General features: G+C 41.2%; 1 protein-coding gene across 1 annotated transcript in view; it reads left to right on the plus strand.

Annotated features, from left to right (window-relative positions):
- The first annotated feature begins 1,115 nt into the window (after positions 1–1,115).
- The window catches only part of LOC146393640 (chromodomain Y-like protein 2), a 47,637-nt gene continuing 23,226 nt past the window's right edge, over positions 1,116–25,526 (plus strand). Inside the window, exon 1 of the mRNA XM_084932324.1 lies at positions 1,116–1,472. Coding sequence (XP_084788450.1) covers positions 1,449–1,472 — 24 coding nt within the window. The 5' untranslated portion in view covers positions 1,116–1,448. The remainder of the gene's footprint in view (positions 1,473–25,526) is intronic.

A 25,526-nucleotide genomic window follows, 5' to 3' on the forward strand; every position in this document is an offset into this window, starting at 1 on the left:
ACTAGAAAGAATGAAATACATTTAAAGACAAACATCTGAAATGGTCTGAGGGCCCCAACTTCAAAGATCTGGATCTGACACAAAGTCAGACAGAATAACTGTTTAAACCATGCAGTGTTTGGATTATTCTTTCTTTTGAACTAATACAAATAATATTTTTATGCTAATTTTCATTTCTTTATTTTCATGTACTTGCATGAATTTCACTAGAAGAGTGTGGATTCCTATTTTTCAGTTGACAGGAGCAATTTGTTGTTCATTTGCTCTTTTTTATTTACAGCTTATTTTCAGATTTGTTTCAATCCATAAAATATTGTTGAAAACAGTTTCAAGTGATACAACTCTGGATTAATTTTCATATAATGACTGAAAACTTTTTCAGTATTTTAGGTTGTAGTTTTGGTGTCCTAGAGAAGGAAAAATACTCAAATTCTCCTGTTTGAAGTCAGTGTCTCTTTTAAGGTCTTTAGCAGCATTTTCACATTTGCTCTAAGGTAGAGCGGATATGAAAATGCTGCAATAGCATTCATACTCTAAGGTTTTCATACTCTAAGGTTTTCATACTCTAAGGTAATTCATCCAAGGTTCTGCGAAAGATGTTGTGATCAAGACCTGGTCTGTGCCAAACAACCAGTTATTCTTCAGATTTTAGATAGGGGTTCCTACCCGGTTGTCATGGGACGAAAGATGGCCACACCCTGGACAGGTAGCTAGTCTGTGGAGGGCAAACACAGAGAGACAAACAGCCATTCACGCTCTATGGCCAGTTTAGAAGTGCCAGACTCAGAAGGAAGCTGGGTGACCCAGAGAGAACCCATCAGAACCCCTGGAAACAGGGCAAAACAAACCTTTTGTTTTTAATCGTTTTTAATTTATTAATAAATAAATAAATATTTTAAAGATATTTGATGCTGATGCAAAGTTCAGTAAGAAGGTCTACCAACATCAGTAGCTAGTGATGAATCATTACAAATAGTTCCGCTTAACTTGTTCTAGATATTTCCCGGTGAATACAAATAAGGTAGGTCAGATCTTTCTATGACGCCACAGTGGACAGGTAAAGGGGATCATAGAAAGGGATCTGACCCAGCTGGTGTGTGTAAACACAACGCGTATAACGTCTCCCGCTGAGTGGATTGCAACAGAGCTCAGATGAGCTGGGCGCATGCAGACCGTCAGGCTACATTCTTAGTCCGGGACTAATTTTTAGTCCTGTACTTCGGTATATGTAAACAGCACCGCCCCGATGGTTGCTTGTTTTAAGCGTGGAACGATCCGCCGGGCTCGATTGACACTGTCTGATCTGCTGCTGCGGATTGCTCAGAATAACAAGGCTGCTCGCTAATTCCCGTCTATCGGGGCTTTCGCCGAAACACCGAGAGAGTAGGGTCCAAAAAAAGCCAACAAGGCAGGCAAGAACGCCGCGCCGCCGCTGTCTGCACCCAAGAATGGCTTCAGGAGACCTTTACGAGGTAGGATAAAAACATGTCTAAGGAAAATGCTCTGTAATATTGACGAATAATGGAATTAGGAAGTAAAGGGAAGGGCGTCGCGTATGCAAAAAGCGGTGTCCTAAGCCCTTTAACAGGCGAAACTAACCCGTTTTCAAGCTTGGCAAAGACAAGATTGCCTAATTTAAGCTTATACTTTATGTCGCTTTTGATATACTTTGTCATAATTCTTCACGACTGTAGTAAATGGATAAGATGTAATTTACGGGCTGAACTCCTCAGTGTGTCGCCGAGTTGAAAGTCGTGGTAAAGTGACAGCAGCGCTGAGCGAACGGGCATGGTGAATAGCTACAGACGGAGTGATGGTTCTGAAGGTGCACATACGTGCCAAAAGATATTTTGTCATCACAGCCTCGACAGCGGCGTTAGTGTCACAGGCTGTTTGGCAGACAGAATCAGACACCGGTTTATTTTTGTCAAACGGCGTACGCAACTCGGTGCGAGCTTCTTTCATGGTTGATGTGTGATTTTTGTGAAATTGTGACTCTCGTAGTTATGGGCTTAAAAGTTGCCCGAATGGGTGACAGGAAGGTCAAGCTGCCCCCGTGCGCAACATCACTCTGGGAGTGTGTGGGGGCCCGGCGAGGGGGGGGGCGTTCAGAAATTGCACAAAGGCTGGCTCCCTCATCAGTTTTGTCAAATCTGACACATGCTGTCATTAGCTTTTGTCACTCTGGTGTGGTGTCTCTGTTTGAGCTCATGGTAGAGACACAGATGGGTCTCCCAAGGACAAACAAGTGTACTTATTTAAAGTAATGTACAAAGTTTAAACATGTCAAAAAGTCCATCTGAGGAAAAGCTTGGGCATCCACTGAGTGTTTTTAAGTAGATAACATTATCAGCTCACAACACTGCCAAATAACGCATGATGAGTGAAGCTGGATGTCAGCTAAAATACAATAGACTGAATAAGTGAGTGGCATTAATTGCATTTTCCCAAATAGTTAGAACCACTGACTTTAATATTCAGTAAATGAGTGCTCTTTGTCCCAGAAACACATTAAAACTAAAGTAAGATAACACAAGGTTTCCAAAAAGAGAACACATTGGGTTACGTTTTACACTTGATCTTTACACCACCACCCTTCCACTCTCTTACTACTGCCACTATTATTTAGGGGTTTTTTTGTTTTTGTTTTTTTTTTAATATTTACTTAATTGCTCCATTTTGTTAAGCATAAAGTTTGGCCTCCTCTACTGATGAATCCAAGGTCCACTACTGACGATGTGTCCCAAATTTTTAAAATTTAGATCAGATCTCTAATCCCTAAACCTAACCAGGGAAAATGGCAGGCTAGCTTGGGTAAAAGAATGAAAGTTGAGGCTCACAAAGATGTGTGCTGCTGGTAAAGTTTCTGGGCTGCTTTCCTCATAAGCCATCCCTCAAGATTTTCTCCATTAAAAGCAATGCGTTGTCCAGGATTGTAACATCTAGTGCTTTACTGAATCATTACATTGGTGTCATGCATTCATGAACTACCACTGAGCTATGAAAGCTACTTTCAAGACATTATGCAGTAATTACTGTTGATGTGTGGGGAAAATCCGTCAGCATGCTGTTCACTTGTAACTGTGTGAGTGTACCCTTACACAGGTGAAGTTATTCTGAGCAATTCTGTACTTTTGTTTTGAAGTTTGACTCTTGACACCTCTTCTTGTTCTAAGCGGGCTGTTGCCTTTATGTGAAACCTGCCTCATGTGGCAGCCTGTACTATAAACTTCAAGACGGATCAGTTTTGTATAGAGCTGAAATGATTGATCATTGCTGAGCAGGTTTTGCTAACAATAATCTGTCTTTGAGTCATTTCTCTGCTAAAATGACTACAGCTGCATCTGATGCCACAGTTGCCAACTGCCACAAATAAACTGTATTTAACTGGAGAAGCTGACCAGTGTTTACCTGTGCTGCGTACCTTTTAGTTTAAAAATGACCATGGAAAGGGTTGTTTGACATTGCTGCAAGAGTTAATTAACTCTTGCAAATTTAATTCAGTAATAAGTTTTGCGGCCTGTTACCTGATCCATAATAAATTAAACATGATAAATTGAATGTCAGTTCCTCTCGCACTCAGTTCCTTCTTCCATTGTACTTGGAGCTTGGTACCCAATCTCGGGTGGGAGTGATGATATCTACCCCCTGACCTGTCGTCCTGGCTCCCCCTTGCCCTACCTAGAGCAGGGCGATATGACTAAAAATATTTATCACAATATACATTTGAAAATTTGCCATAACGATATAACTGACGATATAATTGACACTAGACAAAATACTTTATAACTCCTCAACTTTATTAGTGCAAAAAAACCCCAAAAACATCAATGTATTCTCACTTAAACAAGCAGCTTTTTTAAGTGCGTTAAAGTTATATAAAAAACGTAACAGTGCAAATGCAAATTCCTTGCTGACAGTTCAGCCAAATACATTTCCAGTGGAAATTGGCCAACATATCCTCAGCATAACCATGTATAATATCCACAAAACTTAAAAAGAGCTTATACACACGGTAATATTATGTTGAAGCACAGTGCGTATCACTCCGCGAGGCTCCTGCCTACGATAGCCGTAATGCTCCGACAATCCATCAAGCGGTGCGGCTTCGTAGCTTAGCAAAGTCGTACTAAAACATTTGACAGATTTTCGAGCGCCATGTACGACATAAAATCGTTTCCAGGTCAGTAAACACAACCAGAATTCATACATAAGGCACACGGGATTATAAGGGGCACTGTCGATTTTCAGAAAAATCAAAGGATTGATTTTAAGTGTGCCGTATTTTCCAAAAAACACGGTAATAACGACGGCCTGCTAGCACGCTCTACCAAAAATAGTGCTTTGTTGTGTATCTGACGGATGAAAGCCAAACCAGTTCCACACCACTGAAGTTGCAGCATTTTTACAAACCAATTCTGGTTCATCCGTTTCATTCAACCATCCACTTTCGCTCTTCTCATTCTGCGTCGCCGCCATGTGCGTATGTAAACAAAGGCACTGCGCATACGCGTTTTACCCATATTCTATCGCGATATTTCATTTTCTTATTGTTGCCCAACATTACACCGGTATTACCGTGAACGGTATGATATAGCCCAGCCGTAGCCGTAGCCGTAGCGTGTGTGTTGTATTTCGTCAACCTCTAGCTGTGAGACCAGTCCCTTCTTCCGAATGTTGTTTCACCGTCAGTAGTGGGTATCAAAGATTCCATAGGTCCCTCATCCTATTCATGTAACCCGTCCGCTGGGGTTACTTGCCTAGTAGCATTCCAACAGTGCCCTATTTTCGTCTCTTGTCCTCTGATGGCTTCTTGTTCCAGTAGCCCACTTCTCATTGTTAATGCGGGCGACGTCCGAGCCAGTATGGCTTCATATTTATCTGTTTTGCTCATGTTTGCGGTGGGCTTGGTTAGCATAGTGGGTCTAGCTTAGGACCCTTACTGGATACACACGCCCCAGTCGGGAATCGAACTTGCGACTCCCGCTCTTACCACTACGCTATCCAGCTGCTTAACGGTAATAACAAGATCTGGGCTATCAACACCTAGGCCCTGCCTGTCATCAGGTACCCTGCTGGGATAATAAGCTGGCCAAAGGATGAGATGGAAGCCACTGACATCAAGACCAGGAAGCTCTTGACCATGCATCAAGGGTTTCACTCCAAGTCCAGCACCCTGAGGCTTTCTGCTAAGGGGAAGGAAGGAGGCTGGGGACTGGTGAGCATCAGTACCACAGTCCAGGATGAGACCACAAACATCTATGAATACATCAGGAAGATGGCCCCAACCGACCACATGCTCAGTCAATACCTCAGGCAGCAGAAACCCAAGAAAGAGGAGGAACCATCATGGAAGGAAAAGCCCCTGCATGGTATGTACCACCGGCAGATAGAGGAAGTGGCTGACATCCAGAAGTCCTACCTGTGGCTGGACGAGGCTGGACTGAAAGACAGCACAGAGGCACTAATCACAGCAGCACAGGAACAAGCTCTGAGCACAAGATCCACAGAGGCTGGGGTCGAGCACACCAGACAAGACCCCAGGTGTAGGCTGTGTAATCCAGCACATAACAGCAGGATGCAAGATGCTAGCAGGCAGGGCATACATGGAACACCATAACGAAGTGGCGGGCATAGTATACAGAAAGATCTGTGCAGAGTATGGCCTGGAAGCTAGTGGAAATGGTGGATGGAAAAAAACAGAAAGGGGACACCCCTCCCCATATAATACAAATGATTATTATTAACTGAAATGACAAAAGTGGCCCACTTATGGAAGAGTTTAGGGTAGAGTCACTCATGCATCTAAGGGTTAAGAAAACCTCTTCAAAACATCTCGCCCATTTAAGAACACTGTCAAGTAGGTAGGTGTATGATTGTCACAGTCTACAATCAAGAGGCTCTTTCATGAATTTAAAGAGGGTTTACAACAAGATGCAAAGCATTGATTACATTCAAGAACAAGAAGGCCAGATAAGACTTGGCCAGAAAACATCTTAAAGAGCCTGCACAGTTCTGTAAAAACAATCTTTCAACAGATGAAACCAAGATTGATTAGTACCGGAATGATGGGAAGAGTAAAATATAAACAAGGAAAGTGAAACAGTTCATCGTGTGAAGAATGCCACATCATCTGTCAAATATTGTGGAGGCAATAATATGGCATGGAAATCTATTGCTGGCAGTTTCTAATGATGATGTGACTGCTTATAAAAGCAGCAGGATGACTTCTAAAGTGTGCAGGACTGTACTCTCTGCTTAGATTCTGTCAAATGCTGCAAAACCGATTTGACAGTGCTTCACAGTGCAAATAGATAATGACCCAAAACATACGGAAAAGCAACTCAAGAATTTCTCAAGGCAAAGAAATAGGATATCCTTCGATGACAAAGTTAGAAACCTGATCTAAACTCATTAGAGCATGCCTTTCAGTTATTGATGACATAACTGAAGGCAGAAACCCACAAACAAATAGCAGGTGCAGGTTGCTGCAGTAAAGGCCTAACAGAGCATCTCAAGGGAGGAAATGGAGCATTTGGTGATGGCCGTGGGTTCTGAAACTTCAAGCAAGTATTAAAAACAACTCAAACTTCACTTTATGTATCAGTGACGTTAGTCACTTTATAAATCATTTTGATCCTCTGTAAATGGGAAAGTACTTATAAAAATGGCTGCACTTCCTAAACACCTAATGCAACATTTCTCTCAAAGGCTTTAAATAAAACCTTTAAACAAAGCGTACTTCAATCAAATCATTGATTTAAAATCTGCTGTGGGGGGCAAAAATACAAAAATGTGTAATTGTCCAAAAACTTATGGGCTGTGCATTGCATTGCATTTAGCATGCTCATTAATATTTAATTTCATGATGAAAACAAAAGCAAGGTGATCACCGGCAGCATTGTTTTTCACATTTATAAAGAAAAGCACCAAGTCTTGATACTTTTATTTGAAGAGGAAAACCTTAAGGTTTCTCATAGGTTTCTGTTGGAATGTTTGGAAACCCGTGTTTTTATCTTTTGCTGTGCAAAGTTCTCTAAACATGTTGAGGAGTCAATGAGATGGAATCTGTGCCAAAAGGCATTGGAGTAAATATGTAGTCATTTCCAAGAGTAAGTGAGAGAGGCTGAGACCAGTGCTGTATATTAAAATTCAGAACTTCAGTGGTATCGTTTGACGTTGGGGAAAAAAGTTAAATATTTGACCTGTAATTATGTGGCTGGATTCAATATTTGGTCTGTAATGCTTTCTCTGGAGGGTGTTTCTTAAGTTTGTTTCTTCTTCTTAAATTTGGTGTTTCTTCTTAAATTTCACTTATCTATTGATTCCTTTCTTTAGTTCTCAGTAAACCATATAATTGTTTTCCTTCTTAGCTGAAAATAGTTATTGGTGAGTTGTGTTGAGCACGCATGCACGCATGCACACATGCCACTTTGTTTGGTACACTTGCTTAACTGCTTGTTAATGCAAATATCTAAAATATCTAGTCTGCCAATAGCATGGCAGCAACATGCATTTAGGAATGTAGATATGATAAAGTCTGCTCTGGTTCAAACCAAACATCAAAATGAGGATGAAAGGTCATTTAAGCGTTTTTGAATGTGGCTTGGTTGTTGGTGCCAGATGGGTTGTCTGAGTATTTCAAAAACTGCTGAGCTGCTGGGATTTTTCCATACAAGCATCTTCAGTGTTTACAGGGAATGGTGCAAAAGAGAGAAAGCATCCAGTGAGTGGCAGTTCTCTGGGTGAAAATGCCTCGTTGATGTCGGAGGTCAGTAGCCAGTCTGCTTCGAGTTGAGGGGAATTAAAAAGTAACACAACCCAAGGCATGCAGACAAGTGTCTTGGAATGTACAAAACACAACCTTGAACACACAAAGCCCTCAAACCATCACAGACTTAAAGTTGTTGAAGTTGTCAGGGCAGCCAGAGAGAAATATGAATTAGCTCAGAATGGCAAATGACCAATAACTTATACACAGATAACTTTATTTTTTATTTTTATTTTTTGCCTGTCCTGTATGACACTGTAGCAATCAGAATTATTGTCTCAAGGCCAAGAAAAGTGCCCAACAATTTACTTTCCCAAGTGGACCTTTTGCCAAACTGCTCCACTTGATTTTCATAGTTTATTCGATCTTTATTATTTATTTTTATTTTAAGTTATTACAGTCAGAAAGGACTGGACTCGGGGATGGGAAAGAGAAATAAAAAGAACAGAGAAGTTGGGAAGAGAGTTAAGAGAAGGAGAGGGAAAGAAAAATGGAGGAGGAGAGGGATAGAGAGAAAAGACACTAAAAATCTGCTTCACTACCTGCTGAGAAAAAAAAAACAAGCAAAAAGAAAACAGCACAGAAGGGAAACTATAGCAACAACCAACATAAGCATAGGTATCTGTAAATAATAAATACTGAATCTTACTGAGCAGCACACAAGACCGACAATGCATGATATGTTTAGAGGCAGCAGCCAACCAAGCCAACCTGGAAAGAGCTGACGAGAGCTCTAGATGCGGGGGGGGGGGTCACCCAGCAGCCATGGTGCAGAAGCTACAGGGGCTGCGGCAACGTGCCTGCAGGCTCGGCCATCAGACAGCTATGCCAGAGTGGACCGAGCCCCGGGCCAGGAGGCCTGAGGTCCGAGGGCCCCCCATCCCCCGGGAGGGGCCTGACTGAGCCAGGCCCCGCCAAGCAGCCACTGGGAGTGAGCTAGTACATACCTGAGCGCCCAGCCCCGGACACCAAGAACCACCAGTGGACTGACGGCTGAGGGCATCAGCCACTGGCAGGGAGTGTAGTGGGGGGGGGGGGTCTGGCACACACAGACACAAGCATGCATTTCCACCCTCATGCACACATATACGAATATTCAGCACTCCTCCAACGTGGAGACAAGCAGAAATGAACACTGTACGCACACCCTCACTCCCCAAACATACTCTATAACCCAGGTCCAGGTACCATCACCCCCAGAGGGGCAATTCGCCCCCAGACCCAGGAGATGTTGCCCTTTTCCCTGGGGTGGAGACAAGCAGATCGCCCCGGTCCTGCAACAGCAGTGAGGCCCAGCATCCCAGACCCCGATGGCGAACAGAGAACGGGGGTGTGAAGATCGCATAACTCTCTCCGCCCACTCATATGTGGTGTTGCTGCGTGCTGTTCTAAAGTGCATTTAAAGCACGGGAAGGGCATGGTGCTTCCTGCCCGGAAGCAGCAGGTGTCAGCACGGCCCCTCCCGAGAACCCTCAATGTCTACATGTATTTAAAATTGAGAGGTGGGCACCGGCGCCAGAGGTGAGGTTGAATACACAGACCGTATTCAACCTGGACGCCGTATACTGTGCCCACCCCCACGGCCCTGTATGTATCTGCTATGAGAATATTAGTAATGTGGATGTCTAGGTTGTGAAATAAAATTGAGGCACAGGTGGCCAGAAGGGGACAGAGGAGGAATGTCTCCCCTGCACCTCAGTGATGCACCTGTACACCAAGGCCCTGCATCTGTGGGGGTGTGATGGAGTGGGAAGAGGGAGGCAGTTGGGGGGGGGGGGGGGGCTCAGCTCAGCTCAGATAACTTATTTTTGATTGACTAAACGGCACGCTGATGACGGGTGTGGTTGGCAGTATCATAATTTTGGATTATTGGATAGTCTGCAATCTGCAATTCTTTTAGGGTCCGCTTGGGTCTCAGTGATGTAAATTTCGTCATCAGATAGTGAGCATGAAGGACCACATAAGCAGGGGTGCACATAAGTGGTCCGCAGGTGCGCATACACTGTCAAAATAAAAAACGTGCACCAGATAAGAAATTGCAACGCGTGTTTGCGTACATAAGATTTTCTGGAGGAGGACAAACATTTGTTTAGAGCTCTTAAAGATGTTGAAGAAGCAAGCTCCTTTAAGCAATTACTTTGGTGTTCCTCCACCTCCAAAGAAATGTGAGAAGGAGTCCGAACCACAAAAGAAGCGCGTATTCTCGGAAAAGTGGTTTCAGGAGGTGAGCTGGCTTCAAACAAATGATTAACGCACAGAGATTTGGTGCAGAATATGCCGTGAAAATCCCACTCTAGCGGACAAAAACAGGGCCTTTTATATGTACGCAAACGCGCGTTGCAACTTCTTACCTGGTGTGCGTCTTTTATTTTGACAGCGCATGCGCACCTGCGGATAACTTATCTGCACCCCTGCACATAAGCATGTGCCTGCCTTTTTTTGTGACCATGCTGATTCGTCCGTGGAGAGCTCAGGTGGCAGAGCAGGTCAGCCACTAATCAGAAGGTCGGTGGTTCGATCCCAGGTTGCCTCCTGGCTGCATGCCAAATATCCTTGGGCAAGATACTAACCCCATGTTTGCCTACTGGTGGTGGTCAGAGGGCCCGGTGGCGCCAGTGTCCGGCAGCCTCGCCTCTGTCAGTGCGCCCCAGGGCAGCTGTGGCTACAACGTAGCTTGCCATTGCCAGTGTGTGAATGGGTGAATGACTGAATGTAGTGTAAAGCGCTTTGGGGTCCTTAGGGACTGAGTAAAGCGCTATACAAATGCAGGCCATTTACCATTTAAGAATTAGAACAGGAATGCCTACACGGCTGTTGGGTCTTCAGTTGTCTATGTCCATGTCCGCAACATAGTATAATCCAGGCTTAAGTGAATACAATACTGTGCAAAAGTCTTGAGCCATGCTTCATGTCTTTATAGCTTGATGAGAAATGACTGCCACAATTTATTGAAAGTGGTGCAAAAATACATGAATATACAATATATAAAGAAAAAAGCTTTATACATAGCCTGAACTCTCTTAGACAGCTTTTTTTTTGTAATTTCATTATGTAGTCTTTGGTAATAATTTCCCAGGCTTCTTGAGGGACGTTCAGGAGATGTTTACTCCCTTTTGTTCTCTGTCAAGCTGATCCCATAATATTTTGTTGTTGAGTTCCAGGCTCTGACTGGTAATGTTTCATTGTGTTTTTGTTTTAGCCAGGTTTGCTTTTTACATTACACCATTAAAACAGAAGTTTTTATGTCTGAATTGGAACCCAGCATAGAAATAGAAGTCAAAGAATGTGACACAAGCTTGTGTGTGTGTGTAAGATTTTACTATCATGGGTTTGACATCATTGTTATGCAATACACAATGGAGAAAAACCATGCCATTGATTAAAAGATAAGCCTACGATTCCAATGGACTGGAGAATTTGAAACTTGCTCTCGCCTACAAATGTTCTCAATTTCCAGTACTAGTCAAAGATCAGTGTGACTTTCCAAAAGACATTTATGTCCATAGCTCACAAATCTTTAATAGTAGGAAATAATAGGTTTTTTTTTGTTTTGTTTTTTTAAATTAAGGATGTATTCACAGGATTAAAGCAAAAGCATATTTTATCATTAGCATTAATTCATCCGACGGCCAGAAACAACAGGAAGGTGCTCAGATTTATGTAAGAAGCGCAGACTTTAAAGCTAACATAAGAGGAGTCATGGGTAACTTAAAAAAAACTCATAAGAAGTTGTATTAGCCAGTGAGGTCAATCTTACATCTGTTGATAATTTTGATGAATCAATAATTTAAGATGTTAATCTCTCCACATACGCACTGTATCAAGAGGATTAGCATGCTCCCCAAAGACCAGTGCAGCAGAATATAGGTTTACAGAGTTGGTGAAGGAAAAAATTGTAGAGACTTGTAGAGCTGGATTTCCCAAGAAAATGAAATTGTGCTAATACGCACTGTGGATTTTGTTACATTTGTGTCTGCAACCTGTCTGCATTCAGTGTTTGAATAACTCAGATTATTATGCAGTCAAGTGCTGGACTGAGATCGTGCCTCTGCAAGTGAAGGAAAATGTTCAGCAGTGGAAACTCTAGTTCAGCTTGGTGTTTCTGTGATACAAATGCTGTTGCAGACCCAGCATGCCTGATATGTGAGGTGTGATGGTCCTCTGCCTCAGCTAGGCCTGCTGCATGTTTCCTGCTGTTTGCTCCTCTGTGTTGCCCTGTTGCAGGTTCCTGCTAGCTGGAGTTCATTTCCTCTGGAGCACTGAAGAACCAGCTGTCTCAGTCTTGCTGCCTCTCTATACAGCCGTGCCATTTGTTTGGTTCTCCTCAACCTAATTATTTTAAGCTTTCCACTACACAACACCATATAACCTAATATTCAAATTTATCCAACTGCAAATACACTAACAGCACCACAGGTCTCATAAAGTTAATTATGGTTTCTCTTTCAGTGAATACACTGGTCAATTTTGGCTAAAGCTGTATTTCTCCTGTTACTTGTTCTGGCTCATGAGTTGTGTCGAATCCTGGATGCAACCCATTGCAGTTGTTTTGGTTTGTGACATGTAGAATAGTAAAGTCCATTATCTGCTTTGTGTGCTCGAGAATATAGTGTATTAGCATATTTTGTTAAGGCACCATTGGAGGTAAAATATTTTGAAGTTTATGTCAATTCTGGTGTGCCAGCTGTGGTATAACTGCTTTATTAGCTAAAATCTATCAGTGTGCATTGCCAGTACCTGCAGGCATTGATAATAGAAAACCAGTTCTAATATTTCCTAAGTGGCAACAATTTTTGATTGCCATCCCTAGGTGGTGGTGGATGGATTATCTACAACTACTTACAGGTGGTTTGGGCAAATGTGTGTGTGTTACCTACTTGGTTTTATCCTTGCGTCCTCTTCCCACTTATTTTGCTTCCTTGTGGTATCAGGTTGCTGAGGATGTGGTGAAAGGGGTTGAAACAATGCTGGGTGTCGACCATCAACTTTTGTTTTTAGAAACGGTTCATTGATTATTCGGCTAGTTTTTGGTTTTGTTTTGTTTTGTTACACCTGTTGAAAAGTCAGAAGTAATGTTAGACTGGCATTGAAAACATTCCGTCTCCTATTGTATTTCATTTGAGATCAGTCTGTTATTATGGCTCCATTCTTATGGAGAGGCGTGTGATGGCTTACTGCCTTGGCTGGGCCTGCTGTATGGAACCTGGTGTTTGTCCCTCAGTATTTCCTTGCAGGTTCCTCCTAGGTGGAGTTGATCAGTTCAATTGGGAGTACCTGACCAGTCTTACTGGAGCATTTAAGACCTGCCTTTCTTGCTCTCCATCCACCCAGTATCATGCTATTTGTTTGGGTTAAACCTGGTAATCTTAGATTTTACATTACACAACACCATATGTATTTTACACTCCAGTATTCTTCCAACTGTTGACACACCTCATAAAGTTAATCATGTTTTATGCCTCTTTTAGTCAATACATTTCTAAATATTGGTTAAAGTTGTGTTGTGTCACACCTCATGAGCCAGAGTATGACAGTGGTTAGAAATCCACTCTAACTACTGTCACTATCTGTCGTCTCTTTATGGTTACAGCTGTAACCATAAAGAATTTGTGGTTACAGCTGCAACCATAAAGAATTTTCACATTGTATACCTGTGTTGACATCCTTCACAGACCTTTGTATATGCTTGTTCCCACTTGTTAAGTCTGAGATGATGCTGAAAATGAAATTGGCAGTTGAGGGAGGACATGCCCACCTCCACTCTCCCAGCTCATATTTAAATACTAATTGTTACGAAACCTCTCTGGTGTATGCTACTTAGCCCTTCTGTCTACCTCCTCCACTTTTATATTTTTCTCTGCATGTGATTCAGTTACATTTCTAAGTGCACCATTATGTTGGACTGTAAGCGTTTAACTCGCATGCATGTTCTAGCAACCACCTTAAAGCTCACCTGTCAAAAGGCTGTTTACACCTCTAAATGATGGTTTCAGAGTATGGTTAAGGTCACAGCTGGACTTTCTAATTATCTGTTTCTTGGTAAACAGACAATAACAGATTTCAGGTCCACTGTAATTTCCGTTTAAGTGAATATTCAAAAATATCACTGCACGAAAATCTGAAAATCTTTTTTAAAGGGCTTGGTTTTCACTGGTTTTATGTGTGGGTGAAAGGGCAAAATGCATAAAAAAAAGCTACATCTACAAAAGTACCCATGTAGTCCTTGATGTAGCTTAAATATTTGTTTTAAAAATATTTTTACACCTAAAGCTGAATTTAATATAGAGTCCAGAGGTTGGACAAAAACTAGAAATGCAGCCGAGACAAATCATGTTATTTTATTTATTTTAGGTTAAAAAGCCAATGTAGAGATGATCTGAAATGGTTGACTTAACATTACTTGCTGGTCAGTATTGGCAATAAAAGCCAATCAGTGTCATTAATTTTTTAACGATGTGCTGGTGATGAGCAGCAAGAGAATCTGATTGAGAAAGCAAGGAATGCTGCATGTTCATACAGTAGGGATGTCAGTCACAAGGTGGTCTCACCCTAGTGGAGACTATATACCCACTAGGGATGGCTATAAGTCAAGAGGGGGTAAAGTAGGTCATCTTCTAATCGGAAGGTTGATGGTTTGATCCCTGGTTGTTCCACTTTCCAGTCTGAATGTCTTAGAATTCTTCGGCCGGATCTTGAACCCTGAGTTGTTCTCTGATGTGTTCATCAAATTATGAATGTGTGTGAATTTAAGATAGAAAGCACTTAGGTATAGAAACAAATGCTTGTGTGAATGGGTGAGTGAGGCATGTTTTATGTAAGAGTTTTGAGTGAACTGTGATAGTGTTGGGATGGAGGCTGTTTGCCTTCAGGACTGCCTTATTTCTGTGTGGCATAGATTCAACAAGTTGCTGAAAATACCTCACATCTCCTGTTTTCACCAAATCCCAAAGGTGTTCTGCTGGATTGAGATCTGGTGACTAAGGAGGCCGTTTCAGTCTAGTGAATTCATTGTCATGTTTAAGAAACCAGTTTAGATTATTTCAGCTTTGTAACATGGGACATTATCCTGCTGGGACCAGTCATCCAAAGATAAATGCACTGTGATCATAAAGAGATGAGCATCGTTAGCAACAATGCTCAGGTAGGCTGAGATTTACATGATGCTCATTTGGTACTAAGGGCACTAAAGTGTTAAGAAAATATAAATATCCCCAGTACCATGCATGTCATCTAGTAATAAGGAATTTAGTGCTTTGATCCTTGAATGGTACAGTATGCAGAATACAGTAAGCACTTGGGTGAAGAAAAAAGTGCTTGTACAAATGTGTTTGAATGGGTGAATGAAGCAAGTTTTATGAAATTTGAGCTCTGGTTGCTCAAGTAGAGTTTAATAGCACAATATAAAAACCAGTCCATTTACATTTACCATTAAATTTTGGTCAGCCAGGGGGAATTATTGACTCAGTTTCCTGTTCTTGGCTGACAGGAGTGGCATTCAGTGTGGTCCAGTGTGGTATTCTGCTGCTTTAGCACACCTCAAGGTTTAACGTGTGATGTTTTCAGCATACCTTGGTTGTAACAAGTTGTTTTTGGGTTACCCTTCTGTTGGCTCAAAGTAGTCTGGCCATTCTCCTCTGACTTCTGGCATCAACAAGGTATTTCACCCAGTGAGCTGCCTATCACTCGATATTTTCTCTTTTTTTGTGTATGGGAAAATGCCAGTAAATCAGCAGTTTCTAAAAAATTCAAACCACTTATCTGATGCCAACAACCAATGCAATAAGTCACTTAAATCACCTTTCATCCTCATTCTGATTCTGGGTTTGAACTTAAGCAGGTCTTCTTGATCATGTCTGCATGCCTAAATGCATTGAATTGCTGCCATTGCAGATATTTCCATTAACAACCATTTAAACAGGTGCAGCTAACAAACTGATTGGTAAGTATAATTTACATAATGAACCGAATGTTGTATTCAGTAAAACATGATCTAGTGATTGAGACCATAAACTCATCAGGAAAGTGTTTACTGAGGCCAAAGTTCATTTTCCTATCGACCTCTATACAACTAGACTCCCATTTTGCGGCCAGAGGAGTTGCCCACTGCTGGCCAATAACTGTTACATTTTTTACATTACCACTAGGGATGGGTATCGTTTAGGTTTTATCCGATACCGGTGCCAAACCGGTACTTTTGAAACGGTGCCGGTGCTTAAACGGTGCTCAAACCGGTGCTTAAAGAATGGAGAACACAAAATTGGTCCAAAAACCTCTCATGTTCAGCTGTTTTTTTTGTAAAAAGATAACAATGTTAGCCTTTTCTGCAGCTATGGGGCATATATGGTATCGCTCTTGGCTGGAAGCAGTGCTTAAACAATGGAAAAAACACAAACTTTGTCCAAAAACCTCTCATGTTTAGCTGTTTTCCACTTTTTCTTTGGTCATTTTAGCCTTTTTGGCCAGGGTGAAGGGAGTATCTGCCATCAAACAAGAAGACAGCCGCATGTAACTACGATGGTGTTTGCTAGTTCACCTTACATGCATTAATTTAATAACGTGGTTAGCCTACTCAACGTAAATTACACACGAACAACATTAAGCTACTCACGCAGAGAAGAACGGCTGCTGCTGCTGCCATCATCATCCGTCATCATTTCTGCTACACTGGCAGGGCTAGGGGCCAGGACTCTCCTCTTCGTGTTTTTGGGGGATGTTGCTAACTCCGGGTCCGATAACAGGCACCACACCGGCAGTAGATGTGCTCGGTGTGAGGTCTCGCAGCAAGCTATCAAATACGGCGCATTTCTCGGCTTTAAAAAAAAACGCTATGCGTCGCCAGGTGTTTCATCAGATTTGAGGTGTTACCTCCTTTGACAGTATCACAGTATCAGCTTAAAGCACTTGTTGCAGGCTGCTGAGTTTGCATATTTTGCTGTGAAGTACAGCCAGACTTTGACCGCTTCCCCTTGGGCATTTTTAATCTGTAGCTCTGCTCTAAAAGAACGTACGTACCTGGCCCCGCCTACTATCCTCGGAAACATAAAATGATTGGCTAGAATCTAAAGTGTATCACAGCTCAGGAAAAAAAGCACCGAAACAAAGCACCGAAATGTGCGCTGCTTTTCGGTCTGGTTACTACCGTTTATGTCATCATGGCACCGGATACCGGTACCCATCCCTAATTACCACATACAGGATATTGCGTATTTTTTATTTTATTTTTTTTGATAAATGCTATTTTGGGGGGAGTCTCACCAAAGAAATATGCAAAGTCACTAAATCTAGTGACGGTATTGTAAAGCTGGGAACATTAAGAAGCAATGCAAACCAGCCACCTTTTCTCCTTGATTTTATGGGCTTAGAACTTCATCACATTGCTAAAGCTTGTGATGAAGCTTTAGCAAATCCTAACCAGTTACTACTCCAAACCAGTAGTGACTGGTTAGGAAGGTTTAAAAAAACTGTCATTAGAAATTTTCAGTTAAAGCCATTTCCAGAGTTTGATCTTTCTTTTAATTAAATTTGTAACATCCAGTGACCACAGGGTTCACAAAGCAAAGGAGAGAATGTGATACTGAAGCTAAATGATGCTTTAAAATCAGACAAGGGCTATAAAAATATGTCTCTATCTTGCAGTTTTCTATTATTCAATTCAATTTAATTCAATTTTATTTATATAGCGGCAAATCACAACAACAGTCGCCGCAAGGCGCTTTATATTGTAAGGTAGACCCTCCAATAATACATACAGAGAAAAACCCAACAATCAAATGACCCCCTATGAGCAAGCACTTTGGCGACAGTATGAAGGAAAAACTCCAGTTTAACAGGAAGAAACCTACAGCAGAACCAGGGTCGGGGAGGGGTGGCCATCTGCTGCGACCGGTTGGGGTGAGAGAAGGAAAGACAGAAGACAGAGATTAATAACAAGTACGATTTAATGCAGAGAGGTCTATTAACACACAGTGAGTGAAAAAGGTGACTGAAAAGGACAAACTCAATGCATCATGGGAATCCCCCAGCAGCCTATGCCTATTGCAGCATAACTAAGGGAGGATTTAGGGTCACCTGATCCAACCCTAACTATATGCTTTAGCAAAAAGTAAAGTTTTAAGCCTAATCTTAAAAGTAGAGATAGTGTCTGTCTCCCGAATCAAAACTGGAAACTTTTCAGTTTCCATAGAAGAGGGGCCTGAAAACTGAAGGCTCTCCCTCCCATTCTACTTTTAAATACTCTAGGAACAACAAGTAAGACTGCAGTGCGAGAGTGAAGTGCTCTAATAGGGTGATATGGTACTACAAGGTCATTAAGATAAGATGGGGCCTGATTATTTAAGACCTTGTATGTGAGGAGCAGGATTTTGAATTCAATTCTGGATTTAACAGGAAGCCAATGAAGGGAAGCCAAAACAGGAAAAATATGCTCTCTCTTTCTAGTCCCTGTCAGTACTCTTGCTGCAACATTTTGGATTAGCTGAAGGCTTTTAATGGAGGTTTTAGGACTTCCTGATAATAATGAATTACAGTAGTCCAGCCTAGAAGTAATAAATGCGCGGACTAGTTTTTCAGTGTCACTCTGAGACAGGATATTTCTAACTTTAGAGATGTTGTGCAAATGGAAGAAAGCAGTCTTACATATTTGTTTAATATGTGCATTGAAGAACATATCCTGGTCAAAAATGACTCCAAGGTTCCTCACAGCGTTACTGGAGGCCAAGGTAATGCCATCCAGAGTAAGAATCTGGTTAGATACCATATTTCTAAGATTTTCAGGGCCGAGTACAATAACCTCAGTTTAATCTGAATTAAGAAGCAGAAAGTTAGCGGCCATCCAGGTCTTTATGTCTTTAAGACATTCCTGCAGTTTAACTAATTGGTGTGTGTTATCTGGCTTCATAGATAGATAGAGCTGGGTGTCATCAGCATAGCAGTGACAGTATATGCTATGTCTTCTGATGATACTGCCTAAGGTAAGCATGTATAATATAAATAGAATTGGTCCTAGCACTGAACCCTGTGGAATTCCATAACTAACCTCAGAGTGTGAAGAAGACTCTCCATTTACATGAACGAATTGGAGTCTATTAGATAGATATGATACAAACCACTGCAGTGCAGTACCTGTAATACCTACAGCATGTTCTAATCGCTCTAATAGAATATTATGGTCGACAGTAACGAACGCTGCTCTGAGGTCTAGCAGGACAAGCACAGAGATGAGTCCACTGTCAGAGGCCATAAGAAGATCATTTGTAACCTTCACTAAAGCTGTTTCTGTGCTGTGATGAGCTCTGAAACCTAACTGAAACTCTTCAAATAAGCCATTCCTCTGCAGATGATCTGTTAGCTGTTTGACAACTTCAATGATTTTTGAAATGAAAGGAAGGTTGGAGATTAGCGTATAATTAGCTAAGACAGCTGGGTCTAGAGATGGCTTTTTGAGTAAAGGTTTAACTACAGCCAGCTTGAAGACCTGTGGTACATAGCCGATTATTAGAGATAAATTGATCATATTTAAGATTGAATCATTAATTAATGGCATGACTTCTTTGAGCAGTTTTGTGGGAATGGGGTCTAAAAGACACATTGATGGTTTGGAGGAAGTAATTATTGAAGTTAACTCATGTAATTTGGCATGTAATTCAGAAAGGGGAGCTAAGGAGAACTGTGGATATAAAAACAAGATCTGGAGGGCAAAGACAGTTCAGATAAAGCTTCATGTCTGCTTGGAGGAAACCCCCTCCAACCGTTCTAATATTCTAATATTCCCCATAGTTGTGCATCTATTTATCTTGTATGCATTTAAAGCCATTTTCAGAATCTGAACTGTAGAGAGTGTATCTGTTACTTTCCTTTTTAGAAATCAAGAAAATATAAAATTTGACAAATGTGCCTCGTTTTTGGATTATGTTTACGGCTTGTGGCTATGGTTTGAATATATTTCACAACATATGGTGCAATGGCAACACAAGATGTGCATATGTATTGTACATAATCAGGTCATATCAAACTTTCAATGCCATAATAGTGTTTATGGGATTGAAAAGCTTTTAGAAGGCTAAATGTATTCTACTAAATAGGAGACTACAGTGAATTGTCTTTTGATCTCTGGCTTTTTGTTTCAGTGTGTAAAAGTTCTTGGGCAACATACCGAACCCTAAAATTGGGGTTTCGGGTTAAGCACTATGGGTGGTTAGTAAGATGAGAAAAAACACACATACAGTCTATTTGTAGTGGTCAGAAGTTTGGGCTTTTAATGATTCCTTTGAACGTTTTTTTCCAGCGTCCAACATACATCTTGAATTACTTTAAAAAACAAGAACTTGGAACACAAGTTGGAATTTATTTTTATTCCACACAGGGTCTAAATGATACACATGGGCTCAAATGTGTATATATACACCTCATCTAATAATTTTGATTCATTGTCCTGTTGGAGCTCCCAGTGTCCAAGTTTGAACCCCCGTTTTAGCATGAAGTTGAAGAATTTCTAACTAGTCTTCCTCCTTTATTATTCCATCCACTTGGGCAATGTATCAGTACCACTGACACCAAAATAGCCTGAACATGATGCTACCACTACCATGCTCAACAGTTGTTACAGTGTTCTTAGCTCTAAAAGCGTCAACTTTAGCAGTTCAAAAATAACGTTTGAGCCATTTGGCCACAATGACACTCTTTATCTTTTTCGTCCATCAAATTTTCACCCAGAAGGCATTTGTCATATTCATGTAGGCAGCTGCAAATTGCAGTCAGTGATTCTTTCTTGGTTGGCAAACTCACTTTACTGTGAACAGTGATGGTGGTGTTCCTGCAGTTTCCAGTTTATGGCAGGCTTGACAGTTGGTAGTTCCTGGGTTGTTCCTGAGCATCATAACCAATTTCCTCTTATCTGAGGGTGAGAGTTTGGGCTTTTTTTCCAGACCTTGGCAAAGTGGTAACACATCCGAATAACTTTTACTTAAGTTCAGTTGTTTGAATCACTGATCCGCTTTCTTTTTGATCAGAGTATTTGTCAGTCTGGAGAACGCTGTCAAACAACACATAAGATAATGTTTGTGCTGATAAAGAGAAACTAGGAGTTGCAGTTAATGTTAAGGTAATATTTATTTATATAATAGACTTAAAACAATAGAGTTCACTAAATTGTCTTACATTGAAAATATATAAGTATCCATTAAAACAGAGCAGAATCCACAACATTAAAATAAAATAAAAGCAGAACATGCAATGCAATCTTCTAAAATTATGTCACACTGCAGCCAAATGCCAAGGAGAATAACTGGCTTTTTAATAAAGCTTAATTGCCTGTAACGTCTAGCACTGCTGATGAGAGGTTAGATTTGTAGGTTTGCTGCTGCTGCTGCTGCAAAAGCACAGTCATCTCTGTTTTTTCAATCTAGTTTTAAGAGCTTGTGTAAAAGCAACTGGTTAGTTGAGAGAGCTCTTAAAGGTGAATGAATGTGAAGCAGCTCAGATAGATACAAAGGGGCCAGTCCATTTAAAAGTTTTAAAAGTGAGCAATAAAATCTTAAATTCAATTCTAAAAAAGACAGGGAGGCAATGAAGCATGAAAGGACTGGGTAATATGTTCATTCTTTTCACCCCTCATCCGTAAAAGGCTGATGGGGTGCTGTTGTTACCCTGCAGGGCAGGCGGACAGGAGTGTGGACCACCCAACTTTGTGAACATGCTAACTCAAGGAAAATGATACACTTATGGTATCTATTAAAACCCCCGGAGTGTCACGATTCCTGGAATATTACTTCTGAATCCTTTGTCTTTCTGTGATGAATATCAATACGAAAAATTGAGTTTTGGAATCAGTTTTATTCCTGCTATTTTTTGTTTTGGCTCCAAGCTTATTTCATTTTTACCCCATGGCCATAAAAGGCTGATCAGGTATTGTCACTCTGCTGGGTGGGCGGGTCTAACTTTCCTTAAGACTTTGGAAATTGATCCTCATCCAGGACTTAATGTAACAAAGGCGGGTTAAGCAGAGGCTCTCATGGATCTCAGCTGTTCAGTCGTTTAATCAATCTTCATCACTAACAAGACGTTCCTAGTCCTTGGCCTTGTCAAGTTAAGACATTGTAGGACTTTTAGCACCACTTACTAAAAGACTGCACGTGTGCATGATGTGTGTTTATTTTTGCAAGACAAAAGGGAGAAGAACGGTAGTGCACAGACCTTTGGAGATGGGCGGTCATTATAAACATAGCAGACAAAGGATTTTGAAAGCTACAAAGGTTGTTTGAATTCCTTGAGTCTCTGAGTTTTCCTCTAACACAGGTCAAAAATCAGAAGTGAGTCTATGTACAAGAGTGAGAGAGAGATGGACAGAGAGAACAGAAAACTATCTCAAGTGTTGGTTTGAAATTCAACAATGACCTGTAAACAAACTCGGTAAGCGTCAGCAAGAAAAGCGGTTATGATAATAGTGAAATAGAAGGAAAAATTAGTTTTTCGTTTTGTTTTTTCATTCTTTTAAAACCAGTCCGTGGTTTGCGTGGTGAGTGGATATGTGTAACTATAAACTACTAGAACAAAGCCCCATTATCCTTTGGTAACTGGATGCTGGCAAGGCAAGAAAACATTCATTTGCTCATGGCGAAAAAAAAAACATGTAGTGCTATTAGGGGTGGGCGATATAAACGATATATGATAAAAACTATATAAATTTGGCTAACGATAGAGATTTTGACTATATCGCTCTATCGCGATAGCGCATGTTGATGATGTCATCAAGCTGCGCCTGTTTTGGTCGAAAGCTTCGCAGCGGCTACAACCATTATCATCTGCAGATTATGCCGGGCGACAGTCATAGCAAAGAGATGAAGCACTTTTGAAATATGGGGAAAGCCAAAAACTGCCGTTCCTCCACTTCCGTAACATTGATTCATTAATGTTGAATTCTCTCGCAGCTGCTCTATTCCCATGTTGTTGCAGTATATTAATGACTAACCTTGTATTGTGGATGAATAATCTCAGGTGTTCTCCTGACTGAAGTTTGGCCCATGTATAGCATCCTGCTATGCGATTGCATTTGTCCCTGACCACCAGAATCCCTCACATTAACTTTTATTGAGTCGAAAAAAAGTTAGCGTTCATCCTCCAGCTTCACTGTGCTAATGTTATGCTAACATAGCTGTGTCGCTAGCAATCACGTAGCACAACATTATATACCAGGTAGTCCAACTTCAGTAACCCTGCAAACGCCACTGCTGTTTAGTTTTCTGTCTTCATTTATGTTGGAAGTGGTAGCAGAGCTGTACGTTTTAATTAGTTTCAAAAGTCTCTCAGTCAGAACATGGTATGAAATGTTTAGGTGTAAACTAGCGAGCTAATTTCCTGTTAACTTCTAACTCCATTAAATTTAATAAATTCTGTTTTCATGGATGCACGGATGTAAAACTTAATTGTTACACCCGATAAAGCAGCAACGCTGATGATTTAATTAAAGATGAAAGAATTTAGACTGTTTTTAACTCTGTGTTCGTTTAACTTTGGGACCTGAAGCGGACGGAGTTTTGGACCCAGATTACTCCGCGAAGCTCCTCACTACGGCAGCCGTAATGCTCTGACAATCCATCAAGCAGTGCGGCTTACCAAAGTTGTACTAAAACATTTTTTAACAGATTTCTGCACACCAAAATCGGTTCGAGGTCAGTAAGCACAACCAGAATTCATACATAAGGCACACTCTCGATTTTTGAGAAAATTAAAGGATTTTAAGTGTGCATTATAGTGTGGAAAATACGTTATACAGAAGAAAAGAATATATCGCGATATATATCGTTACCGCACATGCTTCAAATTGTGTCGCGATATGAATTTTAGGCCATATCGCCCAGCCCTAAGTGCTATCAGGAAACTGACTGATGTCTATGTTGATCAGATGATACCATGAATCATCAGTTACCATCACCTCTGGACACAAACGCTTGTGTTGGATTGCCAGCCTCCTTGCTGATTGTTGTAGAACATTCAGGATCTTTACCTGTTTTGCCTTTGCGGTTGGCAGCGAGCTTATTTCGTCTGTACACCTGTGCAATATATGTTAGGGCGTGCTCACACTAGGCACGGTTGCCTCATTCGAAGTTTGAGCATGAATGTCCCTCCTCACTGCCTGCCGTGCTTACACTGTCCTTAACAATCTGAGCCTGAGTACACATCAGTTTGTCTCAGCATCTCAACTCTTCTCATTCTCTTTCACACATGTGCATGCCTTCCTGTAGAGGAAAAGCAGGACTTTTTTATGGCATTCTCTAGGACATATTTGTCATTTACTTGAATTGATAAATAATCAAACTGAACCAAGCATTTTTTTTTTTTTATCCGAGACATCAGTCGCACTAGCCAAAAGAATTGGATTGAGCACCTCCTTTGAGTTTTATTATTATGCTTTTATACGTCTCTTTAATATAGTACAGTGTAAACATTGCTACTTAGCCATGGAACTCCAATTATTTTTATGATAGCTCCCAAACCTATAATTAAAATGTAATTACACATAATGCAGTTAAAAACTGTTTAAACTCCTGCTTAGACTACTTGTCCGCTAAGAAGCTTTGCTCCGAGGCAACCCCAATTTCTGCTTTTCCTAAATGAGATCAGTGTCATATGTTTCAACTGAAGTTGCTGTGGAAATGATGCCTTCAGGGGATGTTGTTTACACTGTAGGTTGTTGGTGTAGCTTAGATGTCCATTTCAGTGGGATGATTTGTTTGGATGTGCTCAGCCTTCCTGTCTTAGCAGGTTGAGTTCCGTGTTTGGTAAAACCATTGAATTTGGAAATAAAATCTTTATCTAGATTAACTCTGAAACATTTTTGCAGTGATTTGTGAAATGTGTTTACTGGACTGCTCTCAATTATTTCATTTGAAATAAAAAAACTAAAAATTTCCAATTCTCCAATGGTGGTTGCAGTACCTTAAATTTCTCAATCATTCATTTTCAGTGTTGGGACTAACGCGTTATTAAGTAACGCGTTACAGTAACTACGTTATTATTGTGGTAACGAGCACGGTAACTAGTTATTATGCCAAAATCAGGAACGCGTTACTCGTTACTGGGATTTAGATAGGCTCGTTATTCGTTACTTCGTGTGGTGGCTATCGCGGAGCTTCCACAGATTCAGTAACATTAGCAAGTGGTGGAGGCCAGCAGGTGGACGACAGAAAGGGGACGCAGGAGGAGGAGAGACCCGAAGCGGCCGCCCGTCCGAGTGTCAGGTGAACTGAACTTCAGGTAAGACGTTATGACCTGCAGTCTATCTGGGTCAAATATAAACCAAGTTTAGTTGGAGTTTATTTTCGTTGTGCTGACTTTTTCGTACTGCGTGCTAGCTAGCATGACGGGGTTTCTATACAGCTGGGTGGGTGCTATGATGTTACTGATGTTGAACTTTATTTTGTTCATACGGTTAGTTGCCAACCGTTCCCTAAAAAACGGAATCGTCTCGTATTCAGAGAAATTATTACGCGTTTCGTATTGAGGTGAAAAGGAACAGTTTGTCCCGGACTTCAGCTACAATGAAAAAGACACAAAGCTGGAGTTATTTGTCTTTGCTGCACAGCTGCCTCTTCTTCTCTCATTCTCTCCCCTCCCTCTCCTGTTGCTACTTTAATCATGAAACTGATCAATGATCAGCTGATCGGCTTTTCTCTCTTGTTTATTTATCGTCCACTTTGCGCCAGAAAGAGGAAACCACCGGATGTCGCGTTAAACAACAGCAGCACGTTTGATCAGCTGT

This window comes from Perissodus microlepis, chromosome 1 (assembly GCF_051167445.1).
Source record: "Perissodus microlepis isolate ML-2025 ecotype Zambia chromosome 1, ASM5116744v1, whole genome shotgun sequence".
Taxonomy (NCBI): domain Eukaryota; kingdom Metazoa; phylum Chordata; class Actinopteri; order Cichliformes; family Cichlidae; genus Perissodus; species Perissodus microlepis.